General features: G+C 39.4%; 1 protein-coding gene across 3 annotated transcripts in view; it reads left to right on the plus strand.

Annotated features, from left to right (window-relative positions):
• Positions 1-25,963, plus strand: part of FAM172A (family with sequence similarity 172 member A) — a 405,836-nt gene that overhangs the window by 368,901 nt on the left and 10,972 nt on the right. The window contains exons 11-12 of one of the 3 annotated variants that reach the window (XM_057739263.1): positions 9,343-9,481; positions 11,209-15,338. The exons of 1 other annotated variant lie outside the window; for it this stretch is intronic. In XM_057739263.1, the coding sequence (XP_057595246.1) occupies positions 9,343-9,481; positions 11,209-11,260 (191 nt within the window). In that variant the 3' untranslated portion in view covers positions 11,261-15,338. Of the gene's footprint in view, positions 1-9,342; positions 15,339-25,963 lie in introns of those variants that run through there. One more of the 3 variants, XM_057739272.1, reaches the window with a different exon arrangement.

Raw genomic sequence — 25,963 nt, forward strand, 5'->3', positions numbered from 1 at the left:
CCAGTTTTAGAGGAATTTATTTCTTAAGTCTAAAAGCTAGCATGCAGTTCAACATAGGGTACATTTATCCATCTGTGTTGAAAATGAGTAAAGTTTGACCCCCTGCCTTCAAAAACTTTACAATGGTAATCAATCTGTCCTCTGATTGGACTTCAGAATCACCGGAATCACAAAATGCCCGGACCCTGAAATTTTGAAAAGGTTTAAAAATTGTCAATTGACCTGGGCCTGGGAGAATAGGTGATACTTACAGAAGAACAATTAAGGGATTAAGCCCAGAAAAGAAGTCTGGATCCAGGGAATGGAGGGCTTTAAACCACATAGAGGAATTTCTACTTAATTTGAAAGATTATGGAGGCCATTGGATATGTCTGAGCAGAGAAAGAGGTCTATGACACAAATGATACTTTAGAATTTTTCATCTAGCAGCAGGCTACAGATAGAAGAGGTTGAAGGCAGTGAAACAAGGTAGAAGGAAGTTTCTGGATTCTAAATGATAGGTCATTGAATCTAGAGTGGTAACAGGGGAATGGAGAGGAAAAAGAAGTTGGAAAAGCTTTGCTGAAGTATAATTGTCGGGATTTGGTGACGGACTGGATCGGGAGTCAGCAAACAAGCGAAAACAAAAATCAAAGATGACTGAGAGGCTTTGAGCTGGAGTAGCTAAGAGAATATTGTGTCTATTCATAGAAATGAAGAAGGTGGAAAAGCCTGCCTGGAGAGTAAGTCCACCAGTTTTCTCTGGATGACTTGCAGAAATGGGATGCTATGACAGCACAGTCCCCGTCCTAGTACTGTCCCACCACATACAAAAGTCCTAAGGTATACCTCTGAGAACCCAGAGGTATCAGCATATGTAACAGGAGCAGAATTGTTAGGAAAATGCTGTTTCTAGTTCAACTCCATTTTTTTATTTACTAATTTGAAATATTATTTCATTAGGCTGTCTTTCAACTCTTACTGCATATTACTATTGCATACCACTATTACTCACTTTATTTATGTGAACCAACAGTAGGTGAGTTTTATACTCTGAAGTGTGCAGGAGAAGAATGAGCCCCAGAGAATGATCTAGAGGTGGGAGGAGGTGGTGATAAATGCAGTCGGGGAGGGTTAAATCCATCATTCCAACTCCCCATAATCCATTCACCATTGACCAACCAGTGTTACCAACTCTTTAAATGCAAGTCAGATTATATTTCTCCTCTGCTGAAACTCTGCAGACAGCTGTTGCGTTTTACTTGGAATAAAATTAAAACCTTTCACTGTGGCCTGAGAGACCTCACATGGCTTGGAGGCTGCTCACCTCTCTGAATCATGTTCTACCACTTTCCCCCTCACCCTCCATACTCCAGGTGCTTTCCAGTTCCTTGACGATGACCAGCTCTTTCCTCCTCATACCCCCTCCCTGCCTTTGTTCTTCCAGAACTTCGCCTGCAGCACTCTCCCCAGACCTTCACCTGGCTCCCTCTTTCCATTCTGGTCTCAGGTCAGAAGTCTTCTCTACCCAGTCTAAGTTGACGACGACCACATCTCCTCCTCTTCATTCTCTTCACGTCCCCCTATTTTTTTCACGATGCTTCTGACTCTGATATCATCACGTTCATTGGATTACCTGTTTATTGCCTGTCTTCCCCACTAGCACATATGCTACAGGGAGCAGAGTCTTTATATATCTTGCTCACCACGACATCCCCAACCCAAAGAAATAGTTCCTAGCATACAGTAAATACATATATGAATGTATAAATTAATCACAGGACCTCTGGAAAAACTGCCCACAAAATATTTCCTTTAGAATAGTATCCACAATTGAGCGAGGAGGACCACAGAAGATTCAGATATTTGAACTAGTAAATGATTTTCTTTTGTTTTGAAATAAGGAAAGTATTTTGCAATCCTATCTCACCACCCCTCCGTCTTTCTCATTCTCTCTCTCCCTTCCTCCCCACCTCTCTCTTATTTACACACACACACACATACACACAAAGTCAAACTGGCAACCGTAAGCCATAGGTACCCAGCTAGGAATGCAGAGAAGCTGGAAGAAAAGGGAAGCGTGACGAGCTATCTAGAAAGCTACATCAGCCCTCTCGGACAGTGTTATTTTAGAATGGGGCCCAGTAAGGCTCTTCACTGATTGTGCTGGGAATAATAGGATCAGAAACCTTTACTTATGGAAATAACTATCTTATGATTCTTTGTATTCCTTGTTTAGAGCTCTGTGCTCTTTCAATACTTTGGTAAAGTTACTTTTGAAAATGACTAAGGGAAACTGGAAAAAGAGAACTTTGGCCCACACCTGGGCTCAAATTTTAAAGGCAGACAGTATCCCTGGAGGCCAGACTTTGTGACAACGCTAGCAATTATATGTGAGACAAGAATTAAAACCAAAGAAAACACTTCTGCACCAGCTATCTGGGTTTGATAGGCAATTAAAGCAATTAAAATGTGTCCATTTTATATTGGTTAGGAGAGGTTTATTAGATAGGTCTGCCAGGTTCAATGTCAGAGACCCACAGCTACTGCAGGCTCTCTACTGTGCCTAACAATGTTTACTTCCCAGAGTTGTCTGCTTGAGTCTTAAACTGACCAGTGCCCAAACCAGGCCCCCCCCCCCCCGCCCCACTCCCCTTCCATAGATGAGAGATGTAGAAAAGAAGCTGAAGGAAAGGACAGGCTTTCCCAGAAGCTGCAGATGACCGAAAAGTTTCTACCACTGACTTTCTGTCTTTGTTTCAGCCTCTTATCTCTGATCAAGTTTGATGACTTGCCTGTAAGGTCTCAACACAATCTCGGCTCTAACGGGTTTGCTTCAGTGTTAGCAATGGAAAGAGACTTGCCTGTATCTTACATAGGTAATCTAACCAGGCCATGCAACATGTTTACTGAGCTGCTCTTGGCATCTCCCTCACACAGTGTCAGTGAACATCCCACTTTGCTTATTATTCCCCCCGACCCCTACCCCATGTGACTGAGTCTCACACTTGTGCCTTCTAACTTGGGGAGTCTCCATTAGGAGCCCTTCTCTGCTCAAATATTGGTAAATTTATTTTTTTAATGATGTTTCTTCTTAGAAGCTCTAGAATTCATTTTTAAATGAATTTTAGTAGTAATATATATTTTTTCTTTTTAGAAGGCACATTTTTCTGTGCTCTCGTATTTCTCTAATTCTTTATATCTTTCTAAAAATAACTGCTGGTAAGCTCATAGGTTCATTATAGTTAATCCCACTGGGACTCAATAATGCATATTACAGACCTCCTGATTTTTATATATTAGATTTTCTCAAGAATTCCCTTACCTGTTATTATCAACATAGCTCTATTGACAGGGTCTTCATTACTTCCTAATTGCCCATATTTCTTTTTCTTGTTAAAGATCAATTTTTAAAATCAAGCCTTGTCAGTTTGAAAGTATCATAGATTTGTTATCCTGTTAATGTGTTTCATATAGTTCTAGGCTTTTTTCTTTCCCACTTTATCATAAGAAACATATAAAATTTATTCATTACCTTTTTCTTTAAAAAAACAAATTATTTTGCAGGGGAGGGAGGTGTCAGTGAGAGGGTAGGGGCACATACTAGTTTTTCCCCCTGAAATAAAGATATAAAATATGATATTTCATATTCAGAAGTGACTTTGTGAACAGTTATACTCCCCATTCTAAACCAGACCCTAAAATGTAAATTATGCACATATTGTTGAAAATATTCCATAACTTTTTGGTTGAGGACCATGTAAAATAAGGTGACTAGCAAGAATTAGAATGGTGAATGGCTGACCAAGAAATTCTTCTAAATTATCTCTTCAGTGAGACCTTACTCAGACTGTCCATCATAGTAGTAAATCTCACCTCTGGAAAATCTGATTTTGTATGGATGTGTATAGGTGTAATATCATTTGAAGAATGATTATTTGCTTTCCCAGAGAATTCTTCACTTTATTAAAAGGTTCATTGAAGAAGTAGATAACCCACATCTTCCTCTAAAAATATTCTATTTACAGAAATTATATTTACATATAACTTTTTAAGACATCTACTGCATAAAATGAGATACAGCTTCAGAGTAATCTACATCTACCAAAGTAAACATCAAGGTTTTGGCTGCTAACTCAGTAGCATATTTTGGCATAGTTTTTGCCAAAAAAAAATCTCTAAGGACTAAGATCAAGTGAAGAGGAGTGTGGACAAGGCAGACTTGTAAGAAATACTTGGATTAAAGTCATCACAGGAAGAACTAAGGGGAATAGAGAAGGCAGAAGATATGGCAATGTTTTCTTCTCTCTTATCCCATTCTTTGAGCATTCCAGTGTCAATGATATTTCCAACCACTTTTGTTTAATTTCTAAATGCTGTTACATAAATGTCACCTATTTTCTCAGTTCCATTACAAGACACTTTTTCTTAAATATATAGTCTTTGGGGAAAACATATGACACATTTTAGCAATTTGATCTTCCTTGTATGATTTATAGTATCACCCTTTACACTTAAAGTTTCTGATCTTTTTGACCATTTGTGATATCTCTGTCCCTTTGAAATTTGCTGTAGTTTATTAACAATTGATAGATAAAGAATAAATATTCAATGTCGTATTTTAGTTGGAAGATCCCCTCTCCACTACCTTTTGGTTGTTTCACAATGAATAACATTGTTGACAAACAGTATTTGTGGAAGAAACATTAAGAGAAGTAAAAGGCACTTTCAACTCTGTATAAGGATAAAAGAGCTAGTAGCTATAGTATGATTCAGATTATAGAGAAATTAATCTCTAATAAAAAATTAACTATTCATTTTTATTTAAGCTGATCCTTGATCATCTGAAAACATACTATTTTTTTAATAACTTTATTTATTTACTTATTTATTATTTTATTGGCTGTGTTGAGTCTTTTTTTTGCTGTGCGTGGGCTTTCTTCTTAGTTGCAGTGAGTGGGGGCTACTCTTCGGTGCAGTGCGCGGGCTCCTCATTGCTGTGGCTTCTCTTGTTGTGCAGCACGGGCTCTAGGCACATGGGCTTCCGTAGTTGTAGCACATGGGCTCAATAGTTGTGGCTCACGGGCTCTAAAGCGCAGGCTCAATAGTTGTGGTGCATGGGCTTAGTTGCTCCGTGGCATGTGGGATCTTCCTGGAGCAGGGATGAAATCCGTGCCCCTGCATTGGCAGGCAGATTCTCAACACTGCACCACCTAGGAAGCCCTGAAAACATACTATTTTAAAAAATATTGTGCATTGCTTTTACTATCCTGAAATAAATTCTGGAAATAACATAATTCACCTACTTACAAGATTGCTAAATTATTGTATTGCTCTAGTTAACGTATGAAGGAAGTAAAAGAAAAATAACTCATAATAATATGTATACCAGTATTTAAAGTGCTAAGGAAAATCTGCATGGGTCCTGTGCATAGAATCACCAGGAATTCCACATCTACAGATGCAGGCTGATGTAGGTGGTGCCTGTTGGTGGTTTAAGTACTGTGGGCAGTGAGGCCATCAGTGATGAGACTTTCTCATATGGTGATCCGTTCTGGTAATAGTCTGAACGACGTAAAATACAAAATTCCTTCAATCTACATGGTAGCTGGACTCCTGGAAAATTCCATTGTATTAAAATCATGCCAAAAGTACTTTGAGATTATTTGTTAAACAGATCTAAACAGGTTTTTCAACTACATGAATAGTTGGTGCAACATGTGAAAACCATGTGCAATGTAGAACAATTCTCCGTGGTGCTGTAATGCCCTGTAAATTGAAGGATATCCACCTCCCTGGCCTTCTTCCACCAAATGCCAATGGCTCCTCCCAGTTGTGTTGACCTCCAGAAATCTTCCTACAGAATTCCAAAATGCCTCAGAGGCTGCTTCCATGCCCACTGAGAACCGCTGATTATGACTGAGCAAATGCACTTTTTTGTAATAAAGAACGGAGATCCCTGAACATTTATTTTGATACTGAGTTGATTTTATGGATTATTTATGGATTTTATGAAACTGAATTTGCCCCTAAGATGAATTAGAACAAGCCTGCCAATCCAAAAGGATACAAAAACCATTCCCTGAGAACACAGCAGATAATCAACCTGGGAAGACCCCTTATTTCCTACATTGTGGGAACAACTTAGATTAGGAAAATGGGGCTTTGAAATGTAAAAAGAGGTTCACAGTCCCTAAAAAGAGGAGCTTTTGATAAGGGTAAAGTCATGGTAGAAGAAAGATCAGGTCCTGACTATAAAACCATGTTTATCTCCTTCATAACATAGTTAGTGCTAAATAGACTAAATAGACTAGTTTCCATGTTACCTACACATCATTGCAGGTTATCGACGAAGGGCTGCTTTTTCAGTTAGCCTAAACTTTCCCCTTTTATATCCTTTTATGAATAAATAATGTGATGGCCTAGTGTTTCCATCCTGATGGAAGAAGTTCCCCTAAAGTGGTATGTTTTATAAGTACTAGAAAGTGCCGTCAAGTTTCCACTCTCTTAGCATTGCTATGGGTGGATATTCATATTAATTTGTGAATACCTTCATTGAACTTTGGCCTTGAATTTTCAAAAATGGTCTCCAAACATGTTCATGAAATGTGTATATGCAGCCCCAGATGGGCATGCAACTACCTAACTTCCAAATGCTGTTTTAAAATTATTAAAAATCTACTTTCAGCAATTTAGAAAAGGAAGCCGTTTTTGTATGACATTTATGTTACCACTCTTTAGTTTAGGGAGAATTCTCCCTCCCTGACTCCATCCTCTATAACTCAGTTTCTAACCCACCTTGCTTATTACTTTACTCCTAGCAATTTCCCTTCCTCTGACAGAGCACACATTCTCATTATTTATACTCTTAAATTGCAAGGGTAAATACTGAGAGCCAGTGCAGGTCCTCAGTTATCTCAAGGACTTTGGTCTTTTCAGCCCAGGACTCATCAAGAAGAGAGTCATCATAAGCTAAAACTAAAAAAGCCTTTGTCGTGATTTTATCACCAGGGAAATTTGTTCATCCTTCAAAGAAATTGTCACCAGGAAAGAAAAAAATAAAGGAGTTAAAATTGCTTCAGACCATTGACTCCTTATGTCCCTCTAGATTCATGCATTGAATTGGTTTTCAAGGGGTGGGAGGAATTATGAGAAGAGTTCCCTGAGAAAGCTTACAAATTGATCATAGCGTTGGTAACACTAGTAAGTGTGATCACTATGGAGGAAATGCCAAATGAGCCTGGAAGCATGGGAAATGAGAAGGAAAAGAGACAATTATCACCTTTTTTTTTCCCTATTGTGTTTGGGGATAGGTGTTTCCATGTAGTATGCATCTGAGACTAGTCAATACAATTGACTTTAAAATATTTTTTCATTATAAGTGCTACTAGTCATTATTATTGAAATGAAACTGGAGTTGCAAGCACTATAGCAACAGGGATGGGCATTTCATAAACCTGTCCAGAAACTGGGCCCACTTCTAAATATACCCACAAAATATTATTTAAAGTAGGTATGTCTGAGCTTCTCCAGAACTGCTCACAAACTTCTTTTGTGTTTGGAGAATACAGATGCCTCCAAATTCAAAAGAAGTTTTTAAGACTGTTATCTGAATAAATCAGTAAAAATTATATACTAACAGTAAATATCTGGATGTTACATATATTGTAAATAACTTGAAATTTTAAACACCTATTGATGCAGGCAGGCATTTATATAACTCTTTCCCCAAGAAATCTATTAAGAGTCGTCAAAATCCAGTCAGGCACTTCAGGATTTGCCAGGATAAACCTATGCTCATCTCTTTCTTCCACTGAATAACATTGCCCAAAATGAGTAAGCAAATAGAAAAATGACCTTATCTTTTAGTCTGAACACAGTAGTATTGAGGGATATTTCTCAAGGATATAACTTCAGTGCTGGATCTTAGTTCCAAATACAGGTTCACTAGGCCAATCTGCAGAGGAGAGGAGGATAGAGAGCATCCTTCTGAGGGCACCTATTAAAAGAGGGGTTCTCTAGTAAGGCCAGCTCCCACAGCTAAGTCACATGCACAGACTATAGCTTTCTGCTCTCTGGTGGAGGCAGCCATAGCATCCTTATTGTTGTAACTCCCAGATTGTGATACTGTCACAAAACTGTTGCTAGGCAACAAATGTGGTTACCAGGTCTCAGCGAATAGCTGAAGGGGAAAGCAAAGTGTTGCACCATTGTAGAGTAACCATAGCAATGACCTACTATTACAGACTAAAGAATTATCATTAACAATGTTAAAGTATCAGACAGAGGCCCCGAATCCAGAGACTTCCAGGCAGTGTCTCTCTGCATAATTGAGTGATCTAGGGAGAGATTTCAACCGTTTAAAAGCTATTCACTCATTATTTCTCCGGGAGAGTCTTTGTTATTATTATTTTTATTTTTTAACTTAAAAAGTGTTCTATTATAAAACTATGAATAAAATGATATAAGCTATCACAAGGAGTGAAAAGCAGATTAATGTCCTCATCTGTGCTTATGTCTACATCAGTGTTATTTTTTGCCTGTTTTAAAACTGGTTTTATTTGAAAAATGCTGTACGTTAGTATTAAATTGAAGCCACAGAAAGAAGCTGTAGTCAAATAACTGCATAAATTGACAACTTAACCTGCACTTTGTGAGCTGAATTCCTCCTGACAAAACAGGAGGCCTAGATGCTCTTTTAGTAGTCACTACCTTGAAACACTTTTTTTTTTAGTTTTTCTAAAACTGTCCCCTAAAATCTGTTTAAAAAAAAAAAAAAAAAAAGTAGGCTGCTAGGACACTAAAACCCGACATGTTTCTTTCTCTTGGGAAGCAAAGAAACGTGGGCGCTCTGCGGTGGGTGCAGAAGCCGGATTCCGAGCGCAGGGGAAACCAATCCCCGCGCGCGCCCAGCCGGGAGAAGTGGGTGGTTTCGAGGCGGGAGAGGGAGTGGCCCTTCCCACCCAGCGCCTCGATTGGCCCGGAGGGGCTGAGGCCCCGGGGGCCGCCGGCCGCGCCTCGGGCCACCGCGGGGAAGCGCGGGCCGCGGCCGCGCATCGGGGGCGTGCTGGGGGCTCGGGCCGGAGGCGGCGGAGTGCCGGGATCGCCGCCCCGGGCGCCGCCGGCGGAGACGCAGCGTCGGCGGGCGGCAGCGCCCCTCCGCGCCCGGGGGGCCGCGGGAGCCCTCAGGTACAGGTGTGGTCCCTAGGGGTCGCGCGCGCTGGCGGGGTGGGGGGGGGGGGGCTGGGCTCCGAGGGCGCGGCGCGGAGGGCGCGGGCTGGAGGAGCGAGGGCCGGCGGCCCCGTCCCGCCCGCGCCGCCAGCACGCCAGGCCACCTCGTAACCGAATCTGTGCATTTTGCAGGCACCGACCGTCACGAGCTAACTTCCTGGAAGAGCTTCCCGTCTATTTTCAAATTCTTTACCGAAGCCTCTGAGGCCAAGACCAGCTCCCCGAAGCCGACTCAGACGCGGCGCTCGCACCGAATAAAGCACGAAGAGCTGTAAGAGGAGAGCGAGCGAGACGGGGGCGGGGAAGCCGAGGACGCTCACTCGCGCACGCACCCGCACGTCTCCCCACCGCCTGCTGTCGGCGAGCGGACTCCCAGCCCCTCATTAGATTGTTTTCCTCCTAGAGCACAGGGTCGTGATATACACATCTAAATAGCGTTTTGCATTATTTCTAGATGAGTGCAACTGTCAAAGCAATATGGGTTCCCTGGTCGTGCTTCCTGCGGGCTGAGCTCGGGCTGCGCGCTGCCCGTCAGCGCGCAGATGAAGGCTGACAGCGCCTGCCCGGCGCGGCCGGCGCGCCTCTAATTGCCCTGACGGAGCCCGCGCCGGCGCTGCGGGGCGAGCGGCGTCTGCGCGGTCCTACCGCCCGCGGCCGCGCAGCCGCCGCTCCGCTCCTCTCCCCCGGCCCCCCTCCCCCGCCCCCTCCTTCCCCGAGTCGTGTCCTTTTTTTTTTGTCCCCGGAACCGAACCGAAGCAAACTTTTATTCTAGACTTAAAACTCCCATTTTGAGTAGCTTTTTCCCTAAGGGCGTCTATGTCTTTTTTTTTTTTTTTTTAAAGGAAGTTGTGCCCACCCCTCCAACCACATTTAAATTTAGAACATGAATGCCGCGCTGTACTGTGTAGTTTGAGGAGGGCAAATTGTTCTCTCCCTAACGATCTATTTTCGAGACCAGAAGAAAAACTGCATACAAAATCTATAAAGTACCGAATCCACGGTATCGCTGAAAATCCTTGCCAGTTGGAATATGAGCTTTTACACGTTTGTAATTTCAGAAGAGATTGTTTAAACCAGAACATAATGATGAGCAGATCTTTTAAGTATATGTGTGAAAGGTTTCATGTTCAACAGAGTTTCCCACGTTATCACTTAGAATTTACTCTTTAAAGTATATACTGTGTATTAGGTAGCATTGGAATTTAGATAGCATACTTAAGTTTTGGTTGAATCTTAATGTGGAGGAAGTTTGTTGTTGCTAACCCTAACTAGCGTGGTCTGTTCTGAGCTTTCATGGAGTTAGACCTTTTTAGGGAGAGAATTTTTTATGGTCATCAGGAAAATGAACCTGTGTGCTCTTGAACCTTTTCCTTCCGAAAGACTTAGTGGGGCTAAAATAATTCTTTGAGTTTTCTGCTCCAACAGAAAGGGAAGGACTTGGTGTGAAAGGCTTTTCCTCCTCTCAATCCAAGGATATAATTCATAGTAGTCCACCTCCTCTGTAAGGTTTTGCCTTACAGTTTCAACAGTTAAGTATTATAATCCAGCTAAGATCTGGCCAACACTGTGAAATATGAGGTATAATAAGTTAAGATTTTGCTGACTTTTAAATCCACGTTAAATCTTAACATTATTCGTTTTTTAATTACTTGTAGAATTTAGTTAACCTAGTGAAGATTCTGTTCCTAATAACTGAGGACCTGAATTTAGTATTTTTTCATCCTTTTTTAAAATATATGCAACAATATGCCTGCCTTATTTGAGGACATGATAAAATGTACCCAAACTGACTTAGAACTGTCTGACTCCTCAGAAAAATAACTTAAAATAACCACCTCGTGGATAAAACATTTTTATATTATGAACCGATTTCAGCAAGTTTTAAAACTGATAGTATGTTTGGTACACAAGTGCATTATTCTCATAATTTTAATGATGGTAAATTAAGATGATCTTTTTTCAGTAATCTTATATGTATATCTTTTGATGTGATTTTAGGAGAAACAACATAGGAGGAAAAATCAAAATATCGTTTTATCCAACTCCTTAGGTGGCTTACGATGTGCAACCCCAACAATGTCAAGAATGTTGGTCTGCAGTCTTTTCTGTTTTAGAAGTGATAGTGAACTGTGTAAAATAATGGTACTTTCCACTGAGAGGATTTGAGAATTGATGTGGACTGAATATATTTTTCAAAGGGTTATAAAATGTGTGGTGTTTTCAATATATGAAAATGTTCACAAGAAAGTAATTTTATTGCATTTTTTTAATTGGCACTTGTACAATACTCAATTTGTGAAGCCTCTGCAGCTGAATTAGAGCAAATATGCTCAGGTCATAAACCAAATCACTCCTGTTCCTTCTCTTCAATTTTCTCACCTCTCTTTTTAAAAACCTTTACTTGTAACTAGAGTAAATCAGTGCTTAATTGCCTTTAGTACTTTCAAACTACTGGGTTGTTAGGCCTTGTTTAACTATCTATAGAGAGCTATTTGCAAACTTAAGTTGTGTAAATGTAATTTCTGCTTGTGGATCTGCACTGCTGCAACTCGGAGAGAACTAGGCAATCCATCCCAGACCTCCAACTGATTACTGATAAGATTCCTTGTAATGTAGAATTTTTTAACCTGTCGATTATGGGTTTGTTGGTATAAATATATTATTATTTTCACCTCATTTTTCCTGGAATAACAACAATCGGTAGTAGTAGCCCGCCTGCTTGGACGAGACAAGGGTTAACAGTGTTTCTGCTCTGATCTCCCATTTTCGTTTCTTTAGACAAGTTTTCAGGAGAAGAGAGGTTTAAAGTTAGGAAGTGGGCTTTTTTTTATATATATATATAGAGAGAGAGGAAGTGGAATGGGAAGCAAGGAGTTGTTGATAAACCTGAGGTTCAGAATAGTCCTGTTAAAACTTAAAAGCCAGATACTGGCTTTAGAGCTTTTAAAGGTACTTAACCATACAGCCGTTAAAAGTTTTTGTGGATATTTGAAGGGGGGGGGGGCGGTGATTCTTGTAGTAATTGTTCTTTTCGCAAGTTTCTGCCTTGTGCTTCAACTTGGATTGCATTATTGTTTATACCAAAAGAAAAGAAAACTAAAGCACAGGAGTTTCCTATATATTATATATTTCTGTTTACCATTTTAAAATAAAAACAATTTTCCCAATATTCAGTGATGTATTATTCTTGTTCAGAAATTCATTTAATCACGTATAGAGGTCAATAAAAGCAGAAACTTAAAAAGAATGATGGGACAGCATTTATCAATATTTTAAACCTTTTAGTTGCTTATTATTGCTATTATTATTGCTGTAAGGTAATATCCTAACTTCAGTTAAGTCACACTTTAACTTGGACCTTTCACAAGGCTTTTTTAAGGACATTTGTTTTTAAGACCTAAAATATTTCCATAGCTACAAGGAAATTTGAACCCATTGTTAAACTATCATTTTATAAATTATACTTTACTATATATACAGTAAACAAATGTCTTTTCCAAAAGGAGTCTGTTGAGATTAAATTGTTCCCAAATCCCTGTATAGGTCCTTGATGTATTACATCTAATCTGAAAATATCTTGTTTACATTTATTTCACAGCTTTTCCTTCTTTAAAACCTGTAACTCCTTGGAGAGAGTGTGGGTGACAAAATATGTTAACTATATTATCAGTGCTAATAAATAAGATTTTTTTCATTTTTCTCTGGATTATCCGGGGTTCCAGTCCAGACACATGTGTGTCTCCTGTTACAATCATAGTTTGTAACTAAACTGACAGGTTCCTTTTGGTGTCTGTAATCCTGGTTTGTTTAAGAAAGACTACTATTACAGAAAGTCTAAAATTTTCTCAAAAACTTTCCCTGTGCCTCTGTAGAAAAAGATGTCTTTAAATAAATGTAAGATATTCTCATTTTTGAAATATGGGTGGCAAAAAAAAAGGATAGTAGTGGTGGTTATTTTATGATTACTTATTAGGAGGTATAATAATATAAAATAAAAGACTCCAGGAGGTACTCCCTTTCAAAAATTGAATACTTTCCTTCCTTCCTTCCTTCCTTGTATAGTGTGACTGAGTGGGAGTCTCTTGAATTGTTCGTCTTCCTTTTATCTAATATTCTATTAATCTCCAAAAAGATCAGTTTGAGTCTGGGAAAGGGTTTTTAATCAACACTTCACAGAGCTTAAAGCTACCCTACCTAAAGCGTCAGCTTTGTTAGGCGGTTTTAGATTTAAAGCATTGCAACTGTCATGCACTGTACTAAAAGTAAAGAATGTACACCAAGTGGAAGATGTTGAAAAGAGGGAAATAACACAAAGTCGATTAACAGAGATTCGAGAATAGAAGTAGCCATCAAAGCATTCCAGCGTTTATCTTGAAATCTATGTAGGGTAAAAAAAAAAAAAGGCAACAATGATAGTTTTAAACCTCACACTTAGGAGGCATGAATGTTGATTTAATTGATTCATTTGGATCGATGTTTTTAAAGTTTCACACCACTGATCTTTCATGTAGTGATGTCTTTAGCAGTCAGTGGTCTGACATGAGCCTTCTCAGATTTCATCAGTGGGACTCTCCATGACATCTGAAATTATGCAACAGCCTGCGCAATGGTAACTTCGGAATTGGGAGACCTTGATGCCAAAGAGCATGGTTACATTGAAGAACTCTTGTTAATTCTTAGCACAAAGGTTTTAGAGGAGTGGTAATTATAAATGAACCTTAAAGGTTAAAGTCACCAAATATTATGGAGTGGGCTTTAATTGCTAGATAGGAGAAAATCTTCCTGAAAGTTTGACCATTAAGTGGATATCATGCAGTGACCAGTCTTTTCCCCTTGAATGGAAAAAGCTTGAAAATGGAAATTTGACTTAATCCATGAGGCCTTCCAGGCAACTTTTCCCAGTCCTTTGCCTTGAGATTTGTGAAAAACCTTTCACTATATTCTTTGTATTGTTGGAGTTGAGTTCTATTTGAAACAGACATGAAACATGTTTCTAGAAAGAAATCTAGAGAGGCCCTGCATCTTACTTTCCAGATCATTCCACTTTTTCTTCCTTGGCTAATACATCAGGTAATATGGGAGACTGTCATAGGCAAAATAATGTTGAACTGTACTATGTAGCCGGCCTGCAGTACCAATACAAAGAATCTGAAATGAAAAGACAACCAATACCCCAAGAATGATATGTCTCTTTTTAAAGTTTACAATTTGAATAATGAACTTGGATAGAAACTTGGCAGGAAAACAAACCATGGCACCATCACATCACCAACCATTTTCACTTTTCTGTCCAATTTCAGAGTGCATGTGTTTGTGAGTATTTCACTAGATCAGTGACAGCTCTTTATTTGCATAATTATATGCTCTGGTCTGAAGAGAAAACTAACCCCCAAATTTCATGGGTCACCAAACTGCAACAATCAATGTTTTATCACGTATGCTAAGCAAAATCTAAGAAGCTATATGAAGTTTCTTGGGGAGTTTTTACTCCTCAGAAAATTAAAGAGTTTTCCTCTCCTGAATAGATTCAAAATCTTTCCAAGTTCTTTGTAACTGAATTCTGTTTGAAGGCAAAACTAGAGATTAACATGTAGATCTGGATCTTAGACTCACTAGCATTACTTCAAAGTGGCTTAAGAAGAGTAGCATTTTTGGAACACTGAACTTTTAAATTCTAAGTACTGTCCTTCATGCCATCAGGAAAAAAAATATTATTGGTCAAATTGTGATTAGCCAAAATGAAGTCCAAATTAACTACAATTGACTATAAAGTTCATTTCCTTCTTTGAAATACTCAGGGTTTTTTTTAAAGACCTAATAGGAAAAAGATGTGTATATGCATATATGTGTGTGTGTGTGTGCACATACATGTACACATCCAGCCATGGGGTACATATGGCTGTTCCACCACATAGACAACATATACAGTGTGTGTATGTCTTTTCAGTGCGAGTAACATAGTAGGTACTCCATATATGTTGGTCACCAGGATTGTTTGTAAACTTATTTTCTTTTAAATAAATTTTTGATGATCAAATTCTATAAGGCATTGTAATAAATATTTTTGAATGCCTCAAGTTAATTTGCATCTATAACGTATCTGTATGTAATGTGATTCAGTGTTTAAGACTGGCTTTGTTTCATTAAAGAAAAAATAAAGTATTGGTGTCTTTAGTTTATAGGCAATCTGCCAGACTTGAAATAAAGTAGAACATAGAGACACATGCAGAGAGTGACTGTTTGTTATGGAGTTATTAAAAACCCTGTAAAGTATGCTTTTACTTAAGGTCCTTAAGGAGTTATACTAGGTGCATGATTTAATTCTACTGCAAAAGGACTTAGGTCTGTATTTCATTTAAAAGCATATAATATAATGCCTTTTATTTAAAGTGATCTGTTAGTAATAATATATTAACAGTTTCTTTACCAGGTAATTTACTGTCATCAAGAAAAACAGTAGAAAGAAAGAAACTGAGCTGAAAAATTTTAAGAATTGCGTAGTTTTGAAGTATTTTCTTCTCTGTCTTGGAGAGGAATGAGAGGTCTTTAGGTCAGGGGTCAGAAATTTTCTAAAATGTTCCTATTATTTTAAGCAAAAAAGAAACCAATCTCTCCCAAGTTCTTAATTAAAGTTGAATTACAAATGGAAAACACTTTCTATTTTAGTGCAAAAACTTACACATTTGCTTATCAGGAACACTGTCCACAATCACCACATCTCACCTTGTTACTGTCCTTCCAAATGTTCACCTAGTTATACTCCCTCTGCACCACCCTGTCATCTACCTCCCCAGAAATTGCTGTTTGCTCTCTTGGATTCATTCCTCTGGGTGAAAATTCTTCAAAACTGAATCTGTAAAAACAAATAAATAAAGTTTAGCTTCTTTGTCAAACAAAATGAGTTAATAAACAAATGAGTTAACATTGCTGTCTGACTAAGTGGTAAAGACTGAAAAATAAAGAATAGAACCCTTCTAGATTACCATTTAAAGATTTATAGGTTGGGGACCTATGTGCCCCTGAGGTCAATTTGCATTTTATTTTTAATGTATAAACTCTTAAAAGGAAAATAATAGACAATCGTATATACCTAATTACTTTTTTTCCCCTCTATTTGACCTTTGTGGGGACCTCGCTATGAGTTTTAGATAGGGTTCTCTATTTTCTCTTCTGCCTGGGACACAGAAAAATCTGTTATTTTCCATAGAATTCCACACATGAGGCGATTGACCCTATAACAAAGGACTAGCTTTCTCTTTTTATCATTTTCATTTCTTTTTGCTCAAGTACCACCTAATCCCACTGTGCCTGAAAAGGTATCTCTGATCCAGTTCATCCTTATGTACCTCCAAATAATTTCCCAAAGGCTTATTTTCTTCCTTGTTTTCTTTTAACTATAATTACATAAATGGCTTTTTTCCAGTAAGTGTTCCCACCTTCTCTGGGTACTTAGATAATCAGGATTTATCAACTGAAGAAATATTGATGGTTTGTTGTGGTGGTTTTGGTTTGGGGATTCTGGAGGGGGGGGTGCTTTTTTTTTTTCTTTTGCTTGTTTTTGTTTTTTTGCTTTGCCTCAGTAAATTACTTAATATCATCCCCTGGAATAGCCAGCTCTAAAAATAGCCCTAGCACAGTGTCACAGTTTGACTTTCATACAGTTTCAAAAGAAAACCATTAAAATTGCATTGATTTCACAAATATTGATCTAGTGCTTGATATCAAATATCAAATGAGATGCTGTCAGTTGCTGCTGATCATTGTGTCAGCTGTTTGAATTCTTGTCCCTTTCCTTCGTCATTGTCACATGGATTCAAGTTGCTAAGGCTAAGATTTTTCATGGTTAACACAATTAAGATAAAATGTTTTCTTGTTTTTCACATTTCTGGTTTGACCAAACATAGATAATATTCTACCTGAAATTTTGTCACATAATTTCACATTTATATACACACACACAAAACTTTTTGTATAAAAAAATATATATTTTACACGTGTAAAAACCTATATGTTTTCTCTCTGTCTCCCTCTCTCCATCTCTCTCTCTCTCTCTCTCTCAACAGAAGTGTGATTTACTTCCTAGGTAAGCTACGTTTCTCTTTAGTTCTTTATCCTAATTTTGAAATACTTTCTACTTGCATCTTGCTTGCTCTCTGGGCACCTGTCTTTTAAGAAATCAAATTTGTTTTAAGAGATTCCAGTTGTTAGAGTACATTTTGGAACTCGAAATCAGCCATTTCAAATTCACACACTCACACCCACACACCCACACACACACACACACGCGCACACACACACACACACACTACAATAGATAAATTGCTCCTTCTATTCTTGCTAGCAAAAAATATATCTGCTGTATTTGGCCAGCATGGAGTTTAGAGAATTATTTAAATGAAATTGGATCTATATATTTTTAATACTTTCTCGATAAACGTATTATCTAAAAGGCTAAGTCATGCTGTGCTTTTATCTGGTATCAAACCTGGAAATAACTAAGTGCCTTTGGATATGTTTAAAGTCTCAAATCACCTTTTTTCTTTCCGCCTTCCTCTTTACTTTGTACGTCAAGAATTGACAATTACATTACTTTGAAATATTGGAACACTTTAAGGAGGAAACCTTCCTATAATGACAGTAACCGCTGCTGTCTGACTCAGCAGTGCAGACTGAGAAATAGGGTAGAACCCTTCGTAGAGTGCTGTTTAAATTGTACATCCATAAGCATATTTTCCACATTCGTAGGAAGAAAAAAACATCCCAGCCGCAGGAGTTCTCAGTTTCTGGTCCCCTTTTTACACCTGAGCTAGGTTTGGGTGCCGCGAAATGAAGCCGCGTTCTTCCCAGCACCATGGACAGCACCCAGCGCGCCCCCTTCCCTCTTCCCTCCGCCAGAACCCCGAAGTTCCGCCGCTCGCCTGATTCCTCTCTCCGACCACCCCCTCAATAGGAAACTGGCGCTCGAAATCTTAGGATCTAGCCCAAAGCGACAGTGGGTTTAAAAACTATACAGTTTGTGGGTGGAGAGTCTTGTTTGCTCCGCTCCCAGTGTTGACTAGAGTGCCCCAGTTGATACACCATTTGCCTGCTCCCCCAATTTGCATCTCCTTTGTAATGAAAGCAGCGCCACTCTCAGTCATTTTTACAGTAGAAGCCTTACCCACAACTTTTCTTTGGCCAACTTTTCACAACCACCCTTAGCTGGCCAGAGCTGTAACGGCACCGGATTAAGAGCTCTATACTGTGAGCCTATTCTCCCTGGGCTGGTGATCTCAGTCGCGAGAAACCTGTGGTGCAAGAGCTGTACGTCCAGACCCACGGGGTCTTCGGTCCCACGGCTCTGTCCGTGGTTAGAGCCGTCTCACCCGGGTGCGTCCAGGTACATGGTTCATTACCGCCCGGTAGCAGGTGGCTGTGCAGCGGGCCTCCGGTCGGCGGCGCACTAAAGAGCTTGACAGAAACTGATCTGACAGCACTAAAAAGGGGGCGCGTCTGGCTCAGTACCCACCACCACCTCTTTTCCTACTTTCAGACCTCAACTCCAAGCTCCAAATTTCGGCACGTCTTCCTGTTTGGCTCTCCTTTTACTGTTGGTTTAAGCAAAGTACAATAAAGGAAGATCACTTTCGTGTGGTGTCTTTTTCATTGCATGATCTCCCTAGCAACATTTAAGTCACCACTCTTAAGACTAGTTTTTAAAGATTTCAAATTGCACCTTCCTTTATTGAAACTTGCCTCACTTGCACTTTAAGTGAAATCGCTTCCCTCCTTCTGGAACCGTGTTCTAATCATCTACTGTCCTGAGCCGACTTTGAGGACGAAAGTATTACATTTAGAGCAGGCAAGACGGCTAAAAACAAATTTCTATTAAAATATCGATTGTACAAAAATCGTTTCAAATCAACTAAAGCCAAACTTTACCAGAAAGGGCCAGGAAAGTGAAGAAGGGAGAGAATTCTGGCATCTTAACGGTATGGGGTTTCTTTCCTCTAAAAGAGCCTGGATAAAACGATTACAAAATTGCTTTTGTATAGTAACATGGATTACAATACACTTCGGGACGAAATGATTCTCTTTTGGGCATAGTATTACAATGAAAAATTTCCGTGAATTCCTCAGCTTAGCGGCAGTTCAGCTTCAAAACACTCTGTTTTTCTATGCCTTAAGGCATAGAAATATTTTATTAAACATTTCATAGATTTACAATTTAGTCTGTTTTCTCATACAGCACTGCTTACACAAAACTTTTGTCCTCTTTTTAGTGTGCAAAGTCACTGCTGAGTTATCCCCAAAGATAATTTTTTCTCATAATTTGGTCACTCTTGTGGTCACAACAGTCGTTTTGCCCAAATTCGAAGACAAGTCGGTGCTACAAGAGAAACTCAGCCACGCCGGGAGCTATTTTAACTAGCGGCACGACCCTCCTACGAAAACTAGGGAAACGCCTGTGGCAGCTGCAGTGTGCAGGGTAGCAAAGGGGACCTGTTGAATAATAGTGACTTGGAGACTCGCACATTCTAGACTGGGATCCACCTCCCAGTTGTGAAAGTACAACTGAAATATCTCCATAATGTTTGAATGTCTTTGGCTGGTATATTTTTCCGGAGCTTATTCTATGAATTGAGTTTCCAGCTTTGGATAAATGAATATTTCATTCTTACCTTCCAGAGGTTCAGGAACAAGAAAGGGAGTCAGGTGTGGAGAAGGACATGGGGCTTTCCTCTGTTGGTGCGGGGGACTTGTGGGGATTTGGGTGGAATAGAGAGCAGTTACTGAACTCCTGGGTGCCTAGCATTTGTTCCTTCAATCTGGGTTTCTGGGAATCACTTTCCTTCGCTGGAGATTTCCCTTATGACCTGGGGACAGAGTGGCTAAGATCTCTATTTAATTAATCAGGAATTTCTTACTTTTTTTTTTTAAAGGGTATTCTTGATACAATTTCAGAATGACTTTTCTGGGTTATTCTAAGTTAATCAGAAACTCCCAGACCTGGGTAGATATTTCAGGACCACTTTGCCAGAGAAAAATGTGGTGAAAAGAAGCATAAGAAAACTCATTTTAAAAAGACAAATCAATCAAAACACTGAGTGATACCGTCCCCCTGAAAGGTGGTCCCCCTGAAAGGAGGTTCTCCAGTGATGTTTGCTCACCACCTGCATGTGTTCGATGACACTTTAAACCATTTTACAGCATAGATGGCCATCCCCCCCGCCACGCCCCCCACACACCTTATCCAAGCTTTTTCTTTAATTCTAATCTCACTCTTCTAGAGGATTTCTTCTGTCCTATCCATTTTTTCCTCCTTCAAAGTCTTTTAAAATGTTCCCTCTCTCTTGCCCATTTGTCAATGTCAAATATACACTGCCTGTTCAGCTAAAGAAAAGTGTGTATTTCATATGTTATAAAAGAACAGGCTTCTTTATTTGCTTTCTTGGAAATCAATAATCTCTTAAACACTTTCCAAGACCCCTTGGGGAAGGGAGAAATGTAAACAATAACAACTACCAAATTTCAACATGACAATATTGGTTAAAATCTGCAGGATGATCATTCAAATTCGGGTAGGTAATAGGGAATGGCTTCCTATCCCGAGATAGGAAGGGACCCTAGGTGTCTGATGCCAGGCTCCATCCTTTGCAACTTGCCCAGGGAGCTAGCCATCTTGGAGAATCGGGAGGTAATTCTAAACTAGCTTACAAGACATCTTAATAGCCAGACTGGTCTTCAAATGACTGAGCTGGGGATGGCTGTATGACCACAGGGAGGCTGCAAAATACATTTATCCCCATTAAAAGAAACATCATGATTTCAGTCTTCCCTGACATAATTAAAGGCTTCGGTAACATTCTCTTATTTTGTCTCATGCTGTGAAAAAAATCACTTATGCTTCTGGTGAATAAAACTTTACAGAAACTTTGAAATAAATCCAACAGTTTAATTTCTGCTTTTTAAAGTTAGTCTGCATGTGAAGAAATAGAAAAAGCATTAGAGCAACTGAGTTACACATTAGCTATCTAGCAGTTTAACATTAGAAAAGAGAATACATAGTTTTCAACTTACCCAACTTTTAAAACTATATGTGTTCCTGGAAAATAATACCTGATTGGATTAAATTTACAGGAGATTGTAAACTAAGCTTTCAAGAGCTGATAAAATATATGAAATCTCTTGAGTAAATGGTTGGTTGGGATTTATAAGCGTTTGAGGATCCGGTGATCCATTGGAAGCATTGCTTACTCAAATGTGAATTTTCATGATCAACTTTCAGCCCTGAGAAAATGAGAGCCATTTGCCTAACTTAATCTGGAACATATGCTTGCACCAGTAGCAGGTTTTTTGGTTTGTGGCTGGGGCTGATCAAGTTGTAAATTTTCCGCTTTAGGTTTTCAGCGCCTGCTAGTTTCAGCCTAACACCTAGGGAGAGACTTTGCCGGGGGTTCTCCACCAAAGCAGCCAAGGTTTGACAAAAGGTTTCCAAACCACCCAGCTCTGAGTGTTATTGATTTTCCTAAAGATGGAACATTTCTATACAAATTAGTTCTCTAAATCCTAAAAGCAAGTAACAAGTTAAACTCTCTTTTGTTAAAATGTTTGCAAAATATCTCTATAGAGGGTTTTTTTCTTTTTTTCCATTTGCTTCTTCACCTGCAACCTTTTCTTTAAGGGACACACAATGGTTTGAGAGCAGTGGGTGCTGTGAAAGTGACATCTTTATTTGACAAAACCATACACAGGTCTTTTTGGCTCATCTAAATTTTTTTTTTCATCAGAAACTTAGAACTATTGACTTTGTCTCTTTGTGCTTCAACACAAAGGAGGTTTTTTTGTTTCTTTTTTTTTTTTAGGTTTTGAATATCTGAGAAGAATCACCTAGTGATTAAAATAAATATACGTTAGAATCCACAAATCACCCTTCACAAACTTTAGGGTAGCTTTTATTACTAATATTAAAACACATTTCTTTAAGGACATGAGCTTTAGTATTTGGCCTTTAGACAAATTATAATACTTTTAAATCAGTGAATGGCATACCATAATGATAAATGAAAGTAATAAGTTCCCTAAGATTAGCTTAACTCATCTTGAAATGGAAATAGTAGTAGTGGGCAGGAGGTGAACTCTTGGAGGTAAACCTCAAGAACTGTAAATAACCACCTGGACCTGCTGATTTATCTTCTCCCTGAAAACTTCAATCAGATTACTGGAGGAAAATTTACAAAAGTGCTTTTTGAAATGTATCAGAACAGGTAATTGAGCCATAAATGTGCCCTAAATTCAGGTGCAGGGTTTCACTCAATTTTATTACTGTAACGGATTAAGACGGGCAGCTCCCACCTGGGCACTACCTTAATCGAAAAGCGAACAAGGGTGACAAACAAGGGCAGTAATAACATTACCAGCCCTGTGCTAATCAAATGCCCACAACTAGTTGAGAACAACGGTGCTAAAAAGCTGCTTTAATTCTGAAATGGAAGGTCCTGAGACACCGAGCGCCATCTAGCAAGCAAAGTTAGAATCAAAGTCAAGCACAGAACACAGAGCGACTAGGGAATTTAGGAGGTAAAGGGGGACTTCAAGATGCACTCGCTGCGACTTAACCACTCACTGGCCCAGTCTCACCTGAGCCCAGCGCTACCTGCAGGTTTCTGCTCTTCGCCCCACCAGCCAGCTCAAACAGACTTAACTACTGAGGTGAGACAGACCCTTCCTCCCTCAAGCTAAGGCTAAAGGACAGCTCCTCACAGGGTTGCTTATTGTCTTTAATTAGAACAAGCGGCCTTTCCGTTCCCACCATCCCCACCTCCAAAACCAGCATAGCGTCTAACTAATTCTGCACCTTCCTCTCCAGATGGGAACAAAGAGCAGTGCCTGAAAGGCTCACCTTGGGCTAACATGACTCCCAGGGCTTCAGCGCAGAGGAAAGCACATCGCTGGGAAATCCTAGCAGGATTTGAGAAGTCATTCTGAGTTTACAAGGCTGCCCAGACGTCTCCTGACGGGCAATTCGAGCTATCTCTGAGTGGCATAAGACACAGATTTCCTTAACAAGCCACGGCTGGTCATGGAAACTGAATGCTGCCTTCAAAATATAAATAATATAACTTTATTCTTCTCCAGGCAACCGGGTCTTTGATATTTCCTTTGGCTGAAGAAAAGTCAAAGGTAGCCAGGATGCTGCCAAATATCCCTGTTAGTTTGTAGCTTGAGGGGGAAAACAGCACTTTTCCCATCCTTTAGGTTTGAATGATGTTACCTAATTATATGAATATTCTGTGGAACTGGGCTAACAAAACACAGCTTCTGAGATTGTGATATGAAGAAAGTAAAGAACAATTTGCTGGTTTCTGTGTAGGCAAGCATCCCATATTTTTCTTTTAAACTAGTTGATCTGAATTCAAAAGACTAAGGGGTTCACCTCATGTCTGCTTTCTAAAGCACTTCTGTTGATTCTTTCTGGAATTTCATTTTAAGATTGGTGGTGGGGGGAATCCGTGTACATACATGTTAGCCTTAAACTACTCCTAATTTCCTGCTATTGAATATTGTCTTTATAATAATTCATTGACTCACATTGTTCGTAGAATACAGAGCCAGAGCTTAGGTTTTCTATTCTTCTCTCCCCTGCCCCCACCCTCCACACACAAATTTTCCCAGTGAAGTGTTTTATTAAAAAACCAACCAAACAACAACACCACCACCACCTTAGAAAATGAATATTAAAGTATCCCAGCTGAGTTTTAAATGCTACTCCAATCTCAGGTTTGCTTCTCAGTGAAAAAAGGCATGACGTGACATAATAGACATGAAATAACAATTCTCTTTATTTTCTACTATGCTATTTACTGTGCAAAACAACCACATTGAGAATCAAGGAAGTGTTAGATAAGAATATGCTCAACATCCTCATTAAAACATCTCCACAGGTTACAGTATTTACAGAAAAAAAATCCCACAAAAATCATAACCCACCCAACAAACCTAAGCCAATAAGGAGCTTAAGAGACAATTTACAAAACATCTAAAACATTTCTATGAAACCTTCTTGTCTCCTTGGCCTGAAAACATATGTAAAGATCTGAAGATGGAAATTGTAGATACAATTTGCACTGCCTCTTCTTCCCTCTTCCTCTCTGAAGTTCAGAGAAGTTCCCAGGCCAGTCTTGCCTCTCGGATCACAATAAAAATTTAACTTTTTGTCGTTGTTGTTATTGGTGTCTGGTTAAATAGCACATTTCTCCCATCAAGGTCTTCTTAAACAGGGAACCTTCTCCTAGACAGGGTACCCAGCTGTTTAATTTAACATTGATTTATTGCTTTTAAAAGTAAATTTACACACATGCCAGCAGCGCTCCGTTTTGTTTCCCCAGACTCTGAGATTTATTTTCTACTTAGCGCTTGTCTGACAAAACAATGTCCTTTAACTTTATTACACATCGATGAGGAAATCTGTCTTATTTTTGTTCAGATTTATTGCTGTGTTGCTTGTGGGGACTTTTGTGATCCAGAAAGGCTGAGGTCCGAAAATAAATAGAAAATTAAACAGAGTTGATCACAAAATAAGAGCCAAAACCTAGAATATGGCCCAGCATATTCTGACCTGCTGGGGGGTGAGGTGGGGTGGAGGATGAAGCTCCCTTCGTGAGCACAGTTACTCAAGAAACAAAAAATTACTTTAATGGGCAAATAGCATTTGAAAGTTAAGTAGGCAAATCTGGGTTCTGTAAGGTCTCCAAGTTCTTGGTGAAAATGTATTTGGAATTAGAGGGCAGGGAGGCGCATCTGCGTGGTCCCCACCCCATGGCCGACTTACCTCCGTGCAGAACTCCCAATTATCACATGTTTGTGATGACTGAGCCCAAGGGAATTAAGATGGACTTTGAAGCAGCTTTTACGGTACACTTCATCTACATTTGGGTTTTCTTTAGTTCTCATTAAAAGGGCCACTTTCTTCTTTTCATTGATATACTGTCTTTGTGTCCTTCATGTCACACTCTTTTAAAAAGTTCTCTCATCAGATCAAGTGCAAAAAGGAGGGATGACATAATAACATCATAATCATGGTAACAACAACAAACAACTGGGACTGTGGGTTTAAATCTTTTTTTTGTTAAAGAAGGTTTTCTCCTCTATAAGGCATGGTCCCCCACCAATAGTTTTTTCTTAAGCTGAGGCTGAGAATGGAGATAATAAACGTGTTTCTAAGGTTCAATTATAAATCCAGGCAGCCTTTAAAAATCAGCGCGTGTGTGATGAACTTTACCCTCCCGACCTGATTCCTCAGAGGCATCTGACACCTTAGAGGTGTTCGAATAAGGACACACTCTTTTCTAGTAAGAAGTAAACTTGTGATAGGTTTTTGTTATTGGGGTGAGAGAAGCCTCTTTCCCTCACAGACAAACGAAAGACCTCTGAGAGCTTGACTTAACCACTCTGGTCAGTGAGTCCACAAAAACATATTAAAATGTTTCAATAATTTTTACCAACCCAAGAACATTTTTTAAAGTTTAACGGTTCATCCTTTCTCCTGAAACCCACCAAGACACGTTGGCACGCGCACTTCCTACCTTAGAAAGAAAGAAAAAGAAAAGAAAAGAAAAGAGATCTCTGTCTTTAAAGGTGGGGAGAGGGAGTAACTCTTCGAAACCTTGAAAATTCTCCTATTCATATGAGGAGCTTCTCCCCACCGTCCCCCACCCCCTCCCTGTTTGCTCTTTGAAAAGGAGTCCTGTCACTCAGAACAGAGCTATTTCTT

This window comes from Hippopotamus amphibius, chromosome 1 (assembly GCF_030028045.1).
Source record: "Hippopotamus amphibius kiboko isolate mHipAmp2 chromosome 1, mHipAmp2.hap2, whole genome shotgun sequence".
Lineage (NCBI taxonomy): Eukaryota > Metazoa > Chordata > Mammalia > Artiodactyla > Hippopotamidae > Hippopotamus > Hippopotamus amphibius.